Raw genomic sequence first — 17,276 nt, forward strand, 5'->3', positions numbered from 1 at the left:
ACTGATCTGACCTGATGACGTGGTCCCTGCTCTCAGCTAAGCCGACACTTCTCTGAAAAGGATTCCCTGCCCGATGTCTGCTCTGGGGAACCCTAGGAGATGCAGTGACCATATATGGACAGATGCTGATCTGAAGCTGATGACGTGGTCCCTGCTCTCAGCTAAGCCGACACTTCTCTGAAAAGGATTCCCTCCCGATGTCTGTAGAAGCCATTCTGTACTGTGAGTTCAGACTTTCAAAGTATTTACTATGCGGACACAGCGCCGGGACACAGCGGGACCTGGGGGGAAAATCCGTGACAATCTCATAGCTGCCCGTGACGCGGGGCAGAGGTACGAAAACGGGAAAGTCCCGTCAAAATCGGGACGGTTGGGAGCTATGGTAAGAGGGACAAATTAAATTATTACATGATCATTAATAATGAGTCCCAATTACTTCGACCACTATTGTCTCATTGTAATACACAAGATATTTGTATTAGTTTGTCAGCAGGGAAGAAGCACTAAAACATATCACAAAAACTGACACACTGTAACGACTATTATAGTCAGATTGTCTGGGACAGATAACATGTCACAGGGCAATGAAAACCACACTGTACAGAAAGCAAAACGGACACTTCTATATATGTAAGGGGTGGACTATGATAACTCTACACAATGAAGCGCTGTGGCGTGCTTCCAGGAATATCCATACACATATTCCACATGATCCTGAATTTTTCATGATGGATTTACATGAATATTTCATGTGTGCCGTCTGTATTAAGTATACTGCATAAACACGTTACTTATTTATGGAGGTTTAAAACGCGCTCTCTCAAAAAAGCGTACATTTGCGGGAGCGCTTTGCTTTATGGGAGATCAGTCACAACCAGGGATTTTACAGCCAGGGTTATGATTTTTATGTAGAAGGGGAGGGTCTTGTGGGAATTGGGTAAAATATGAGGCTAATAAAAGGAGATGTCTGGGGTTTCCGGTACTGCAGCTCATATTCAGTGACGTGAATGGAGGTGAGCCGCAGTACTTCTTACTACCTGTGGACAAGTGTGGCACCCTGGATGAAAGAATTCAGTTTTTATTCCATGCAGAGACCCATGTTCTCAAGATACCAGGGGTGGGCATGACCCCTTTAGTGTAAGTTGGTGTGGGTCTGCCAAGACTGGTCCATATCAGTCTCTGACGCACTCCTGATGCTATTGGCACCAGGGCACCAGGGCACCGGTGTGACCTCCATTGTGCAACCCCTGTAACTGTGGTAGTAAGTGTGCAGATGACCCCCAGGAATCCTACACATATTGGGGCACACTTACTAAGAGTCCGAATCGCGTTTTTCTGCCGGGTTTCCCGAATTGCGCCGAATTGCCGGCTTTCATGCGACAGAAATGGGGGGCGTGGCCGCCGGAAAACCCAACGGATTCGGAAAAACTGCGGAATTTTTTAAAAATTTGTGTCGCAAAAATAGCACTCACATACACTGAGACGAAGAAGGTGAATTACGCCGGACATCAGCGCAGCAGCGACACCTAGTGGACATCGGGCACACAACCTTAGTGAATCCCGGCAGAACCCGAATCAGCGTCGGAGAACGCGCCGCTGGATCGCGACTGGACCGCTGCCAGGAGGACTCGTAATCTGAGGAACCCAAATTCATTAGTCCTAAAATGACATCCAAAAAGTTACAAAACCACTAAACATACCCAGACTGTATATTTGGAGGGACACGGAGATGCCGGATAAGATATGATTTTTGAGAAAACAAGAAACTTGGACATGAAGATTGGTGACATGCAAGGAAAGTTCTGTATATCAATAGTGGTCTTAAAGGGAATGTGCCGAAATGAACAACATGGTTATAAAATTTAAGCTCAAAGATTACACTTTTCCTTCCAAATGCTCCCTGAATAAAAGGGCTATACACATCAATAAGCAGCTCCGCCTTCTTGACTCCTAGGTACTTCCTGTTCCTAAGGAGTCACGTATGAAGGAAAGCGCATCATGTGACCCTTCTCTGCTCAGCTAATTGGATACATTGGTCCACAGAGGGGAGGAGCACATGTGAATAGCTATTTATCGGTAGTTAGATGTCATCTAACAGATATAACTCCCTTCTTCAGATCAACACTATTTGGAATATTTGGAACTAATTATCTTTCAGGCAGAACAGAAAGTGGCTACAATGAGGGATATCATACTCCCAACATGTCTGTACCTTACACAGAAACTCTGCCTTGTAATATCTACTTTCTCCTGCGGGGGCACTGTAGGGAAGCTACACACCTGTTACAGGTTTGCTAGAGAGCCCGGTTAATCACTAGAGATCCCTGGGGAAGATCTGGAAGGCCCTATCACCAAAAAACAATTGTTCAATGCAGATGCCCCCTTTAATGGGGTGTAACCTGTAAAGAAAGCAGCTGTCATGTGTCACACACAGATTTATGCTTGCACTGGTTCATGGCTGTGCCTACAAACCTGATCTGTTCTCTGGCTTGCATTACCACAAAGTCCCACGTGTGATTAATTCTTTTGTGCAGCTGATTATAATTATCCTGCAAAATCCCAAGAAAAAGATAAAAATGAAGACGCACACAAAATAGAATGATCTGGAAGCAATATACTGCCGTGTATTATACCGCCACACCATACACATGGTAACATACCGACAGACCGGCTAAGGTGGACCGCTCTAGCATTAGAACTTTACTTTGTGTTATCCCTCTGTTATTCCTCTTTATATATAGAGATATAAATAGACAAATGGGCGCTCCCATTCTCATAATTGAAAGGCTGTGTAGTCTAATACTGAAGATCCTGTCTGGCTATATAGCAGCGATGGCGAACCTTTTAGTGCCAAAAATACAACCAAAACCAACTTGTATGTCGCAAAGTGCCAACATGACAATTTAAGCAGTAACTTATTGATCCCTGCTGTATCACAGGTTTCAATCGTATTGGTGTCCTGAGTTCACCAATACAATAGAAAGAAGATGGAGAAATCTGTCTGGATCTACAATGATAAAATATACAGTTTTGATTTAGATACAAATTCAACTTAAGAACAAACCTATGGACCCTGTCCTGTACGTAACCCTGGGACTGCCTGTACTGACCTTCTCATACTCCACGAGGTCTCCTTGTTTCCTAATATTCTTCTTTGCAAGATAGATGGCTAAAAAGAAGAAAAAAACATTCACGTTACATGTATCCCAATATTTTGATACATCCAGGGGTCCTGTAATATCTGACCCAGGATTAGAATGGGGTTTACCGTAGTCCAGCTCTGTAGCAGGCCATTTATTGGTGGTCCAGAAATAAGGTGTCTAGAGGAAAAAATAAAACACAAATGTATATTAGTTAAATATTATTATCACATAACACAATTATTTTAGTATTAATAATTCATTATTATAGTTAATATTGTAATCACATGATCATATTTATCACTACTAGGAGAGAAGGCCCTGCCCTGGAGGCTATGTGATCCATAGTGTCTGGGTACAGGCCAATGTCTGGGACTGCGATTATTGGGGTACACCTTGACTAGCAGGCTGGTAATGGGGGCATTCTCTTCATGAGGCACTTTTGGTTAGACATTGGGGCTTATTTACTAGGGATCCGCGGATCACACTTTCGTTGGGTTTTCCAAGGTTTTTGGGATTTGCACCGCTTTGGCAGGTATGTAACTGGGGATTGTGTCGCATGCGATTGGATTGTGCCGCAGCTGCGCTGCTTTCATGCGACAGAAATCGGGGGGCGGGCCGTCAGATGATCCAACTGATTCGGACTGAGCACAGGAGTTAACTTTCAAATTGTGTCGCAAGATCAAACACTTTACATGCACCGGGAAGAAGAAGGTGAACTTTGTCGGACCTAAGCGGGGAAGCAACACATGCAGGAAATTGGGCGCGCGTTCTTAGTGAATCACGGCACAGTGCGTTATACACGGACAATGCACTTTCGGGATCACGCAGGACGGGTAAGTAAATGTGCCCCAATGTGTTTTGATGTTTACACACAGCTCACACTATCACAGGAGGTGGAGGAAATAGTGATCATGCCTCCACAGGAAGAAAACCAGGACCAGTGGGGTATGATGGAATGAAACTGATGGAGATGGTGGGCATGCCTTCAAATGAAGGGGCAGGATCAAAGGGGAACATGAATATTGGGGTATGATGGTAGAGGAATAGATAGCAATGGTTGACACCTATAGTGGAGGGTGTCATTGTAGAGAAATAGATGCCCCTGTAGGAAGACGCCAGATAGAGAGGACATTAACAGCGGCTGGCTGTGGTGGTATGACCCACAAAATACAGGGGTCCTCTGATATTCATTTATTCTCAGTAACCTTGCCAACGTTTGCCATATCATCATCATCAGATGTGGGAATGCACATAACCTGTTCCCATGTCTGAGGGAAGGAGGATGAGACATTTGGGAAGAGCAGGTGAAGCCCAGAGCCACTAACATGGAAGGATTAGATGGGTCCACGCTGACAGCTGATATGTGGCAGGGACCCAGTCCTATAACCCATTTACATCAATCTCCCCCTGACATGGCTCCTCTTATTGTCTTCTCAGAGCCTGAAGAGCAGAGGCTTCACGTCTACCAGGCGGAGACTCAAGACAGATTGCGCTAATAACAGGGGATGGCAGCGCGTCCTGCTGTGTTGGGCAATGCTCCTGTCAAAAGAAATATCCTGTCCCCTTAAGAAGAAACACAAGATATTCATAGACCCAAAGTGTAACTGACATAATCTCCTTATTCTTTCCAAATTTAGCAGCATGTCCCTTACAGGCAACATCCTTGTTATTAATCATCTCAGAACACCTCAATGTCTGAACAGCTCAGAGACTGGCACAGAACCGTCACATAGAGGGCAAGTCCAAGCACTCCTGCAGGAATACTCATTCCTATGTAACAGGATATTGTATATAGGGGACAGTATTATAATAATCATATTCTTGTAACACTACTATAATACTGCACAATAATATAACTTTTTTATTACTGCCCCCATGTATAAGAATATAAGTACTATAATACTGCTCCCAATGTACAAGAATATAACTACTATAATACTGCCCTCTATGTACAGGAATATAACTACTATAATACTGCCCCCTATGTACAAGAATATAACTACTATAATACTGCCCCCTATGTACAAGAATATAACTACTATAATACTGCCCCCTATGTACAAGACTATAACTACTATAATACTGCCCCCTATGTACAATTATATAACTACTATAATACTGCCCCCTATGTACAAGAATATAACTCCTATAATACTGCTCCCTATGTACAAGAATATAACTACTATAATACTGCCCCCTATGTACAAGAATATAACTACTATAATACTGTCCCCTATGTACAAGAATATAACTACTATAATACTGCCCCCTATGTACAAGAATATAACTACTATAATACTGCCCCCTATGTACAAGAATATAACTACTATAATACTGCCCCCTATGTACAAGAATATAACTACTATAATACTGCCCTTATGTACAAGAATATAACTACTATAATACTGCCCCCTATGTACAAGAATATAACTACTATAATACTGCCCCCTATGTACAAGAATATAACTACTATAATACTGCTCCCTATATACAAGACTATAACTACTATAATACTGCCCCCTATGTACAGGAATATAACTACTATAATACTGCCCCCTATGTACAAGAATATAACTACTATAATACTGCCTCCTATGTACAAGAATATAACTACTATAATACTGCCCCCTATGTACAAGAATATAACTACTATCATACTTCCCCCTATGTACAAGAATATAACTACTATAATACTGCCCCCTATGTACAAGAATATAACTACTATAATACTGCTCCCTATATACAAGACTATAACTACTATAATACTGCCCCCTATGTACAGGAATATAACTACTATAATACTGCCCCCTATGTACAAGAATATAACTACTATAATACTGCCCCCTATGTACAAGAATATAACTACTATAATACTGCCCCCTATGTACAAGAATATAACTACTATCATACTTCCCCCTATGTACAAGAATATAACTACTATAATACTGCCCCCTATGTACAAGAATATAACTACTATAATATTGCCCCCTATGTACAAGAATATAACTACAATAATACTGCTCCCTATGTACAAGAATATAACTACTATAATACTGCCCCCTATGTACAGGAATATAACTACTATAATATTGCCCCCTATGTACAAAAATATAACTACTATAATACTGCCCCCTATGTACAGGAATATAACTACTATAATACTGTCCCCTATGTACAAGAATATAACTACAATAATACTGCCCCCTATGTACAAGAATATAACTACTATAATACTGTCCCCTATGTACAAGAATATAACTACTATAATACTGCCCCCTATGTACAAAAATATTACTACTATAATACTGCCCCCTATGTACAAGAATATAACTACTATAATACTGCCCCCTATGTACAAGAATATAACTACTATAATACTGCCCTTATGTACAAGAATATAACTACTATAATACTGCCCCCTATGTACAAGAATATAACTACTATAATACTGCCCCCTATGTACAAGAATATAACTACTATAATACTGCTCCCTATATACAAGACTATAACTACTATAATACTGCCCCCTATGTACAGGAATATAACTACTATAATACTGCCCCCTATGTACAAGAATATAACTACTATAATACTGCCTCCTATGTACAAGACTATAACTACTATAATACTGCACCCTATGTACAAGAAAATAACTACTATAATACTGCTCCCTATGTACAAGAATAAAACTACTATAATACTGCCCCCTATGTACAAGAATATAACTACTATAATACTGCCCCCTATGAACAAGACTATAACTACTATAATACTGCCCCCTATGTACAAGAATCTAACTACTATAATACTGCCCCCTATGTACAAGACTATAACTACTATAATACTGCCCCCTATGTACAAGAATATAACTACTATAATACTGCCCCCTATGTACAGGAATATAACTACTATAATACTGCCCCCTATGTACAGGAATATAACTACTATAATACTGCCCCTATGTACAAGACTATAACTACTATAATACTGCCCCCTATGTACAAGAATATAACTCCTATAATACTGCTCCCTATGTACAAGAATATAACTACTATAATACTGCCCCCTATGTACAAGAATATAACTACTATAATACTGTCCCCTATGTACAAGAATATAACTACTATAATACTGCCCCCTATGTACAAGAATATAACTACTATAATACTGCCCCCTATGTACAAGAATATAACTACTATAATACTGCCCCCTATGTACAAGAATATAACTACTATAATACTGCCCTTATGTACAAGAATATAACTACTATAATACTGCCCCCTATGTACAAGAATATAACTACTATAATACTGCCCCCTATGTACAAGAATATAACTACTATAATACTGCTCCCTATATACAAGACTATAACTACTATAATACTGCCCCCTATGTACAGGAATATAACTACTATAATACTGCCCCCTATGTACAAGAATATAACTACTATAATACTGCCTCCTATGTACAAGAATATAACTACTATAATACTGCCCCCTATGTACAAGAATATAACTACTATCATACTTCCCCCTATGTACAAGAATATAACTACTATAATACTGCCCCCTATGTACAAGAATATAACTACTATAATACTGCTCCCTATATACAAGACTATAACTACTATAATACTGCCCCCTATGTACAGGAATATAACTACTATAATACTGCCCCCTATGTACAAGAATATAACTACTATAATACTGCCCCCTATGTACAAGAATATAACTACTATAATACTGCCCCCTATGTACAAGAATATAACTACTATCATACTTCCCCCTATGTACAAGAATATAACTACTATAATACTGCCCCCTATGTACAAGAATATAACTACTATAATATTGCCCCCTATGTACAAGAATATAACTACAATAATACTGCTCCCTATGTACAAGAATATAACTACTATAATACTGCCCCCTATGTACAGGAATATAACTACTATAATATTGCCCCCTATGTACAAAAATATAACTACTATAATACTGCCCCCTATGTACAGGAATATAACTACTATAATACTGTCCCCTATGTACAAGAATATAACTACAATAATACTGCCCCCTATGTACAAGAATATAACTACTATAATACTGTCCCCTATGTACAAGAATATAACTACTATAATACTGCCCCCTATGTACAAAAATATTACTACTATAATACTGCCCCCTATGTACAAGAATATAACTACTATAATACTGCCCCCTATGTACAAGAATATAACTACTATAATACTGCCCTTATGTACAAGAATATAACTACTATAATACTGCCCCCTATGTACAAGAATATAACTACTATAATACTGCCCCCTATGTACAAGAATATAACTACTATAATACTGCTCCCTATATACAAGACTATAACTACTATAATACTGCCCCCTATGTACAGGAATATAACTACTATAATACTGCCCCCTATGTACAAGAATATAACTACTATAATACTGCCTCCTATGTACAAGACTATAACTACTATAATACTGCACCCTATGTACAAGAAAATAACTACTATAATACTGCTCCCTATGTACAAGAATAAAACTACTATAATACTGCCCCCTATGTACAAGAATATAACTACTATAATACTGCCCCCTATGAACAAGACTATAACTACTATAATACTGCCCCCTATGTACAAGAATCTAACTACTATAATACTGCCCCCTATGTACAAGACTATAACTACTATAATACTGCCCCCTATGTACAAGAATATAACTACTATAATACTGCCCCCTATGTACAAGAATATAACTACTATAATACTGCCCCCTATGTACAAGAATATAACTACTATAATACTGCCCCCTATGTACAGGAATATAACTACTATAATAATGCCCCCTATGTCCAGGTATATAACTACTATAATACTGCCACCTATGTACAAGAATATAACTACTATAATACTGTCCCCTATGTACAATAATATAACTACTATAATACTGCCCCCTATGTACAAGACTATAACTACTATAATACTGCCCCCTATGTACAAGAATATAACTACTATAATACTGCCCCCTATGTACAAGAATATAACTACTATAATACTGCCCCCTATGTACAAGAATATAACTACTATCATACTTCCCCCTATGTACAAGAATATAACTACTATAATACTGCCCCCTATGTACAAGAATATAACTACTATAATACTGCCCCCTATGTACAAGAATATAACTACAATAATACTGCCCCCTATGTACAAGAATATAACTACTATAATACTGTCCCCTATGTACAAGAATATAACTACTATAATACTGCCCCCTATGTACAAAAATATTACTACTATAATACTGCCCCCTATGTACAAGAATATAACTACTATAATACTGCCCTTATGTACAAGAATATAACTACTATAATACTGCCCCCTATGTACAAGAATATAACTACTATAATACTGCCCCCTATGTACAAGACTATAACTACTATAATACTGCCCCCTATGTACAGGAATATAACTACTATAATACTGCCCCCTATGTACAAGAATATAACTACTATAATACTGCCCTTATGTACAAGAATATAACTACTATAATACTGCCCTTATGTACAAGAATATAACTACTATAATAATGCTCCCTATGTACAAGAATAAAACTACTATAATACTTCCCCCTATGTACAAGAATATAACTACTATAATACTGCCCCCTATGAACAAGAATCTAACTACTATAATACTGCCCCCTATGTACAAGACTATAACTACTATAATACTGCCCCCTATGTACAAGAATATAACTACTATAATACTGCCCCCTATGTACAAGAATATAACTACTATAATACTGCCCCCTATGTACAGGAATATAACTACTATAATACTTCCCCCTATGTACAAGAATATAACTACTATAATACTGCCCCCTATGAACAAGAATCTAACTACTATAATACTGCCCCCTATGTACAAGACTATAACTACTATAATACTGCCCCCTATGTACAAGAATATAACTACTATAATACTGCCCCCTATGTACAAGAATATAACTACTATAATACTGCCCCCTATGTACAAGAATATAACTACTATAATACTGCCCCCTATGTACAAGAATATAACTACTATAATACTGCCCTTATGTACAAGAATATAACTACTATAATACTGCCCCCTATGTACAAGAATATAACTACTATAATACTGCCCCCTATGTACAAGAATATAACTACTATAATACTGCTCCCTATATACAAGACTATAACTACTATAATACTGCCCCCTATGTACAGGAATATAACTACTATAATACTGCCCCCTATGTACAAGAATATAACTACTATAATACTGCCTCCTATGTACAAGACTATAACTACTATAATACTGCACCCTATGTACAAGAATATAACTACTATAATACTGCCCCCTATGTACAAGAATATAACTACTATAATACTGCTCCCTATATACAAGACTATAACTACTATAATACTGCCCCCTATGTACAGGAATATAACTACTATAATACTGCCCCCTATGTACAAGAATATAACTACTATAATACTGCCCCCTATGTACAAGAATATAACTACTATAATACTGCCCTTATGTACAAGAATATAACTACTATAATACTGCCCCCTATGTACAAGAATATAACTACTATAATACTGCCCCCTATGTACAAGACTATAACTACTATAATACTGCCCCCTATGTACAGGAATATAACTACTATAATACTGCCCCCTATGTACAAGAATATAACTACTATAATACTGCCCTTATGTACAAGAATATAACTACTATAATACTGCCCTTATGTACAAGAATATAACTACTATAATAATGCTCCCTATGTACAAGAATAAAACTACTATAATACTTCCCCCTATGTACAAGAATATAACTACTATAATACTGCCCCCTATGAACAAGAATCTAACTACTATAATACTGCCCCCTATGTACAAGACTATAACTACTATAATACTGCCCCCTATGTACAAGAATATAACTACTATAATACTGCCCCCTATGTACAAGAATATAACTACTATAATACTGCCCCCTATGTACAGGAATATAACTACTATAATACTTCCCCCTATGTACAAGAATATAACTACTATAATACTGCCCCCTATGAACAAGAATCTAACTACTATAATACTGCCCCCTATGTACAAGACTATAACTACTATAATACTGCCCCCTATGTACAAGAATATAACTACTATAATACTGCCCCCTATGTACAAGAATATAACTACTATAATACTGCCCCCTATGTACAAGAATATAACTACTATAATACTGCCCCCTATGTACAAGAATATAACTACTATAATACTGCCCTTATGTACAAGAATATAACTACTATAATACTGCCCCCTATGTACAAGAATATAACTACTATAATACTGCCCCCTATGTACAAGAATATAACTACTATAATACTGCTCCCTATATACAAGACTATAACTACTATAATACTGCCCCCTATGTACAGGAATATAACTACTATAATACTGCCCCCTATGTACAAGAATATAACTACTATAATACTGCCTCCTATGTACAAGACTATAACTACTATAATACTGCACCCTATGTACAAGAAAATAACTACTATAATACTGCTCCCTATGTACAAGAATAAAACTACTATAATACTGCCCCCTATGAACAAGACTATAACTACTATAATACTGCCCCCTATGTACAAGAATCTAACTACTATAATACTGCCCCCTATGTACAAGACTATAACTACTATAATACTGCCCCCTATGTACAAGAATATAACTACTATAATACTGCCCCCTATGTACAAGAATATAACTACTATAATACTGCCCCCTATGTACAAGAATATAACTACTATAATACTGCCCCCTATGTACAGGAATATAACTACTATAATAATGCCCCCTATGTCCAGGTATATAACTACTATAATACTGCCACCTATGTACAAGAATATAACTACTATAATACTGTCCCCTATGTACAATAATATAACTACTATAATACTGCCCCCTATGTACAAGACTATAACTACTATAATACTGCCCCCTATGTACAAGAATATAACTACTATAATACTGCCCCTATGTACAAGAATATAACTACTATAATACTGTCCCCTATGTACAATAATATAACTACTATAATACTGCCCCCTATGTACAAGACTATAACTACTATAATACTGCCCCCTATGTACAAGAATATAACTACTATAATACTGCCCCCTATGTACAAGAATATAACTACTATAATACTGCCCCCTATGTACAAGAATATAACTACTATAATACTGCCCCCTATGTACAAGAATATAACTACTATCATACTTCCCCCTATGTACAAGAATATAACTACTATAATACTGCCCCCTATGTACAAGAATATAACTACTATAATACTGCCCCCTATGTACAAGAATATAACTACAATAATACTGCCCCCTATGTACAAGAATATAACTACTATAATACTGTCCCCTATGTACAAGAATATAACTACTATAATACTGCCCCCTATGTACGAAAATATTACTACTATAATACTGCCCCCTATGTACAAGAATATAACTACTATAATACTGCCCCCTATGTACAAGAATATAACTACTATAATACTGCCCTTATGTACAAGAATATAACTACTATAATACTGCCCCCTATGTACAAGAATATAACTACTATAATACTGCCCCCTATGTACAAGACTATAACTACTATAATACTGCCCCCTATGTACAGGAATATAACTACTATAATACTGCCCCCTATGTACAAGAATATAACTACTATAATACTGCCCTTATGTACAAGAATATAACTACTATAATACTGCCCTTATGTACAAGAATATAACTACTATAATAATGCTCCCTATGTACAAGAATAAAACTACTATAATACTTCCCCCTATGTACAAGAATATAACTACTATAATACTGCCCCCTATGAACAAGAATCTAACTACTATAATACTGCCCCCTATGTACAAGACTATAACTACTATAATACTGCCCCCTATGTACAAGAATATAACTACTATAATACTGCCCCCTATGTACAAGAATATAACTACTATCATACTTCCCCCTATGTACAAGAATATAACTACTATAATACTGCCCCCTATGTACAGGAATATAACTACTTTAACACTGCCCCCAATGTACAAGAATCTAACTACTATAATACTGCCCCCTATGTACAAGACTATAACTACTATAACACTGCCCCCTATGTACAAGAATATAACTACTATAATACTGCCCCCTATGTACAAGAATATAACTACTATCATACTTCCCCCTATGTACAAGAATATAACTACTATAATACTGCCCCCTATGTACAGGAATATAACTACTATAACACTGCCCCCAATGTACAAGAATATAACTACTATAATACTGCCCCCTATGTACAAGAATATAACTACTATAATACTGCCCCCTATGTACAGGAATATAACTGCTATAATACTGCCCCCTATGTACAAGAATATAACTACTATAATACTGCCCCCTATGTACATGAATATAACTACTATAATACTGCTCCCTATGTACAGGAATATAACTACTATAATACTGCTCCCTATGTACAAGAATATAACTACTATAATACTGCCCCCTATGTACAAGAATATAACTACTATAATACTGCTCCCTATGTACAAGAATATAACTACTATAATACTGCCCTCTATGTACAGGAATATAACTACTATAACACTGCCCCTATGTACAAAAATATAACTACTATAATACTGCCCCTATGTACAGGAATATAACTACTATAATACTGCCCCCTATGTACAGGAATATAACTACTATAATACTGCCCCCTATGTACAAGAATATAACTACTATAATAATGCCCCCTATGTACAGGTATATAACTACTATAATACTGCCCCCTATGTACAGGTATATAACTACTATAATACTGCCCCCTATGTGCAAGAATATAACTACTATAATACTGCTCCCTATGTACAAGAATATAACTACTATAATACTGCCCCCTATGTACAGGAATATAACTACTATAATACTGCCCCCTATGTACAGGAATATAACTACTATAATACTGCCCCCTGTGTACAGGAATATAACTACTATAATACTTCCCCCTATGTACAGGAATATAACTACTATAATACTGCCCCCTATGTACAGGAATATAACTACTATAATACTGCCCCTTATGTACAGGAATATAACTACTATAATACTGCCCCCTATGTACAAGAATATAACTACTATAATACTGCCCCCTATGTACAACAATATAACTACTATAATACTGCCCCCTATGTACAGGAATATAACTACTATAATACTGCCCCCTATGTACAGGAATATAACTACTATAATAATGCCCCCTATGTCCAGGTATATAACTACTATAATACTGCCACCTATGTACAAGAATATAACTACTATAATACTGTCCCCTATGTACAAGAATATAACTACTATAATACTGCCCCCTATGTACAAGACTATAACTACTATAATACTGCCCCCTATGTACAAGAATATAACTACTATAATACTGCCCCCTATGTACAAGAATATAACTACTATAATACTGCCCCCTATGTACAAGAATATAACTACTATCATACTTCCCCCTATGTACAAGAATATAACTACTATAATACTGCCCCATATGTACAAGAATATAACTACTATAATACTGTCCCCTATGTACAAGAATATAACTACTATAATACTGCCCCCTATGTACAGGAATATAACTGCTATAATACTGCCCCCTATGTACAAGAATATAACTACTATAATACTGCTCCTATGTACAGGAATATAACTACTATAATACTGCCCCTATGTACAGGAGTATAACCACTATAATACTGCCCCCTAAGTACAAGAATATAACTACTATAATACTGCCCCCTATGTACATGAATATAACTACTATAATGCTGCCCCCTATGTACAAGAATATAACTACTATAATACTGCCCCCTATATACAGGAATATAACTACTATAATACTGCTCCCTATGTACAAGAATATAACTACTATAATACTGCCCCCTATATACAGGAATATAACTACTATAATACTTCCCCCTATGTACAAGAATATAACTACTATAATACTGCCCCTATGTACAAGAATATAACTACTATAATACTGCCCCCTATGTACAGGAATATAACTACTATAATACTGCCCCCTATGTACAAGAATATAACTACTATAATACTGCCCCCTATGTACAAGAATATAACTACTATAATACTGCCCCCTATGGACAAGAATATAACTACTATAATACTGCCCCCTATGTACAGGTATATAACTACTATTATAATGCTCCTTGCTGAATAGGTGACAGGGATCTGTCTGAATAGGTTAGTAAAGTTTCAGGGTCTATAGTTAGAACTTTCCTGTCTCCTTGGATTATTCCTGGCTGTATAATACTCCTGGGGATTACATTCCAATTACCTTTCAATCTTCTTGGGGAAATCTGATGAGAGCGGAGCCCTGAGGCAGGAAACAGGTTGATTTCTGGATTTGGAGGAGGAGCAGGGAATGAGAGCTGAAGGGTTAATCGATAGCCCGCTGGGCAGAGCGTTGTTGTTGCACTAATGTCAGCCATTAGCGGCTCTGGATCCACTCCATAAACATGGATCAATAAGGAGGGAGGAAGCCGCATTAACCGCGCTGAGGAATTGCAATTTACACATTTTCTTAAAGGGGATGTGTGGGAGTTACCTGAAATCTGTAGGGAGAGTCATCCGCTTTAAGCACAAGATTCCGGGGGTCCTTCAGAGGATATATGTAGCCGTACTTGACTAGCAAATTCCCAAGATGCAGCGCTTCTATAAAAAAGAAGAAATGGTTAAAAAAGATTAAATTGGGTCGAAAAATTTGACCTTCCCTGACCTGAAAAGGGGAGGGATTTATGCAAATGACAACCAAGGGGTGGGTAGTCCTAAAAAAGTGGGAGGCAGTTTAGGGGTGGAGCTTGACTGGCAAAGTTTTAGTTATTTTTAAATCCCATTTCAGACAGAATTTTTTTAAGCTCCGCCCCCTTATTGTTTCTTATATTTTTGAGTGTTGTTCCTTATTGTGCCCCACCCCCCAAAAAAATGTCATTCCTTATGGATATGTAACAGCTGACAGTCTCAGACCACGTGAGCGACGAGACAAAAAGAGACAAAGTTTTTTTGGCAGTAAAACAAAAAAAAAAATAAAAAAAATAAAAGATGAAAAGATGAATTAGGAATTAAAAATGTCAGAAAAAATGAGTCTATGTATAATTTGCCGTCTTCATAGCAGCAGATTATCGCCGCCCCTCCCCCCCGCTCACTTATTTCATGCATAATTAAAAGGTCCCGATGATGTCAGACTCTCTAATCCGTAATGGAACAGACATTAGTAGCGCTCCCCTCGCCGCTGCCAAGGATTTTTGTTTTCCCACACAAAACGTGGAGACAGATGCTGAGTGAGTCCAGGCCCGCGCCTTCCCCGACGCTCCCGTACCCCTGCCAATACTGCGACAATCATATTACATATACAACACATAAAAGGGAAAATTAAAAAAATATATATATACATTTTATACTGAGACCCCCATTAAAGGGTCAGATTCTTCCATCTTAAGAAATGGGGCAAACTGAGCCCCCGTTACTGTGCAAGGTACAGTCCACACTTTATTGAAGGTGTCAAACTGGGACCCCGCAATATGGACATATAGGGGCACACTTACTAAGGGTAAGAACGCCACACTTTTGTGGGGTTTCCCGAATAATTCCGTTTTACGCCGAATTGACACAGGATTTTGACGCACGCGATCGGATTGTGGCGCATCGGGTTGCACGTGACAGAAATCGGGGGGCGTGGCTGTAAGACAACCCGACGGATTCAGACAAACCGCAGAATAAAAAGAAAATGTGTAGCAAGATCAAGCACTTACATGCACCGGGAAGAAGAAGGTGAACTCTGGCGAACCTCGGAGCAGAAGCGACGGATGCAGGAACTCGGGTGCACGATGTTAGTGAATCCAAGCAGACCCATATCCTTGTCGGACAACGCACCGCGGGATCGCGGCGGGACCGGGTAAGTTAATTTAACTCATACTGTC

The 17,276-nt window shown here is 37.6% G+C and overlaps 1 protein-coding gene across 2 annotated transcripts in view; it reads right to left on the reverse strand.

Moving 5' to 3' along the window:
• RGS11 (regulator of G protein signaling 11) overlaps positions 1–17,276 on the reverse strand; it is an 83,769-nt gene that overhangs the window by 28,838 nt on the left and 37,655 nt on the right. For both annotated transcript variants that reach the window (XM_072119820.1, XM_072119821.1), the window contains exons 4-7: positions 15,905–16,011; positions 3,269–3,320; positions 3,111–3,169; positions 2,473–2,549 (exon numbers count right to left, since the gene is read on the reverse strand). In XM_072119820.1, coding sequence (XP_071975921.1) covers positions 2,473–2,549; positions 3,111–3,169; positions 3,269–3,320; positions 15,905–16,011 — 295 coding nt within the window. The remainder of the gene's footprint in view (positions 1–2,472; positions 2,550–3,110; positions 3,170–3,268; positions 3,321–15,904; positions 16,012–17,276) is intronic.

Source organism: Engystomops pustulosus, chromosome 8 (genome assembly GCF_040894005.1).
Source record: "Engystomops pustulosus chromosome 8, aEngPut4.maternal, whole genome shotgun sequence".
Taxonomy (NCBI): Eukaryota; Metazoa; Chordata; class Amphibia; order Anura; family Leptodactylidae; genus Engystomops; species Engystomops pustulosus.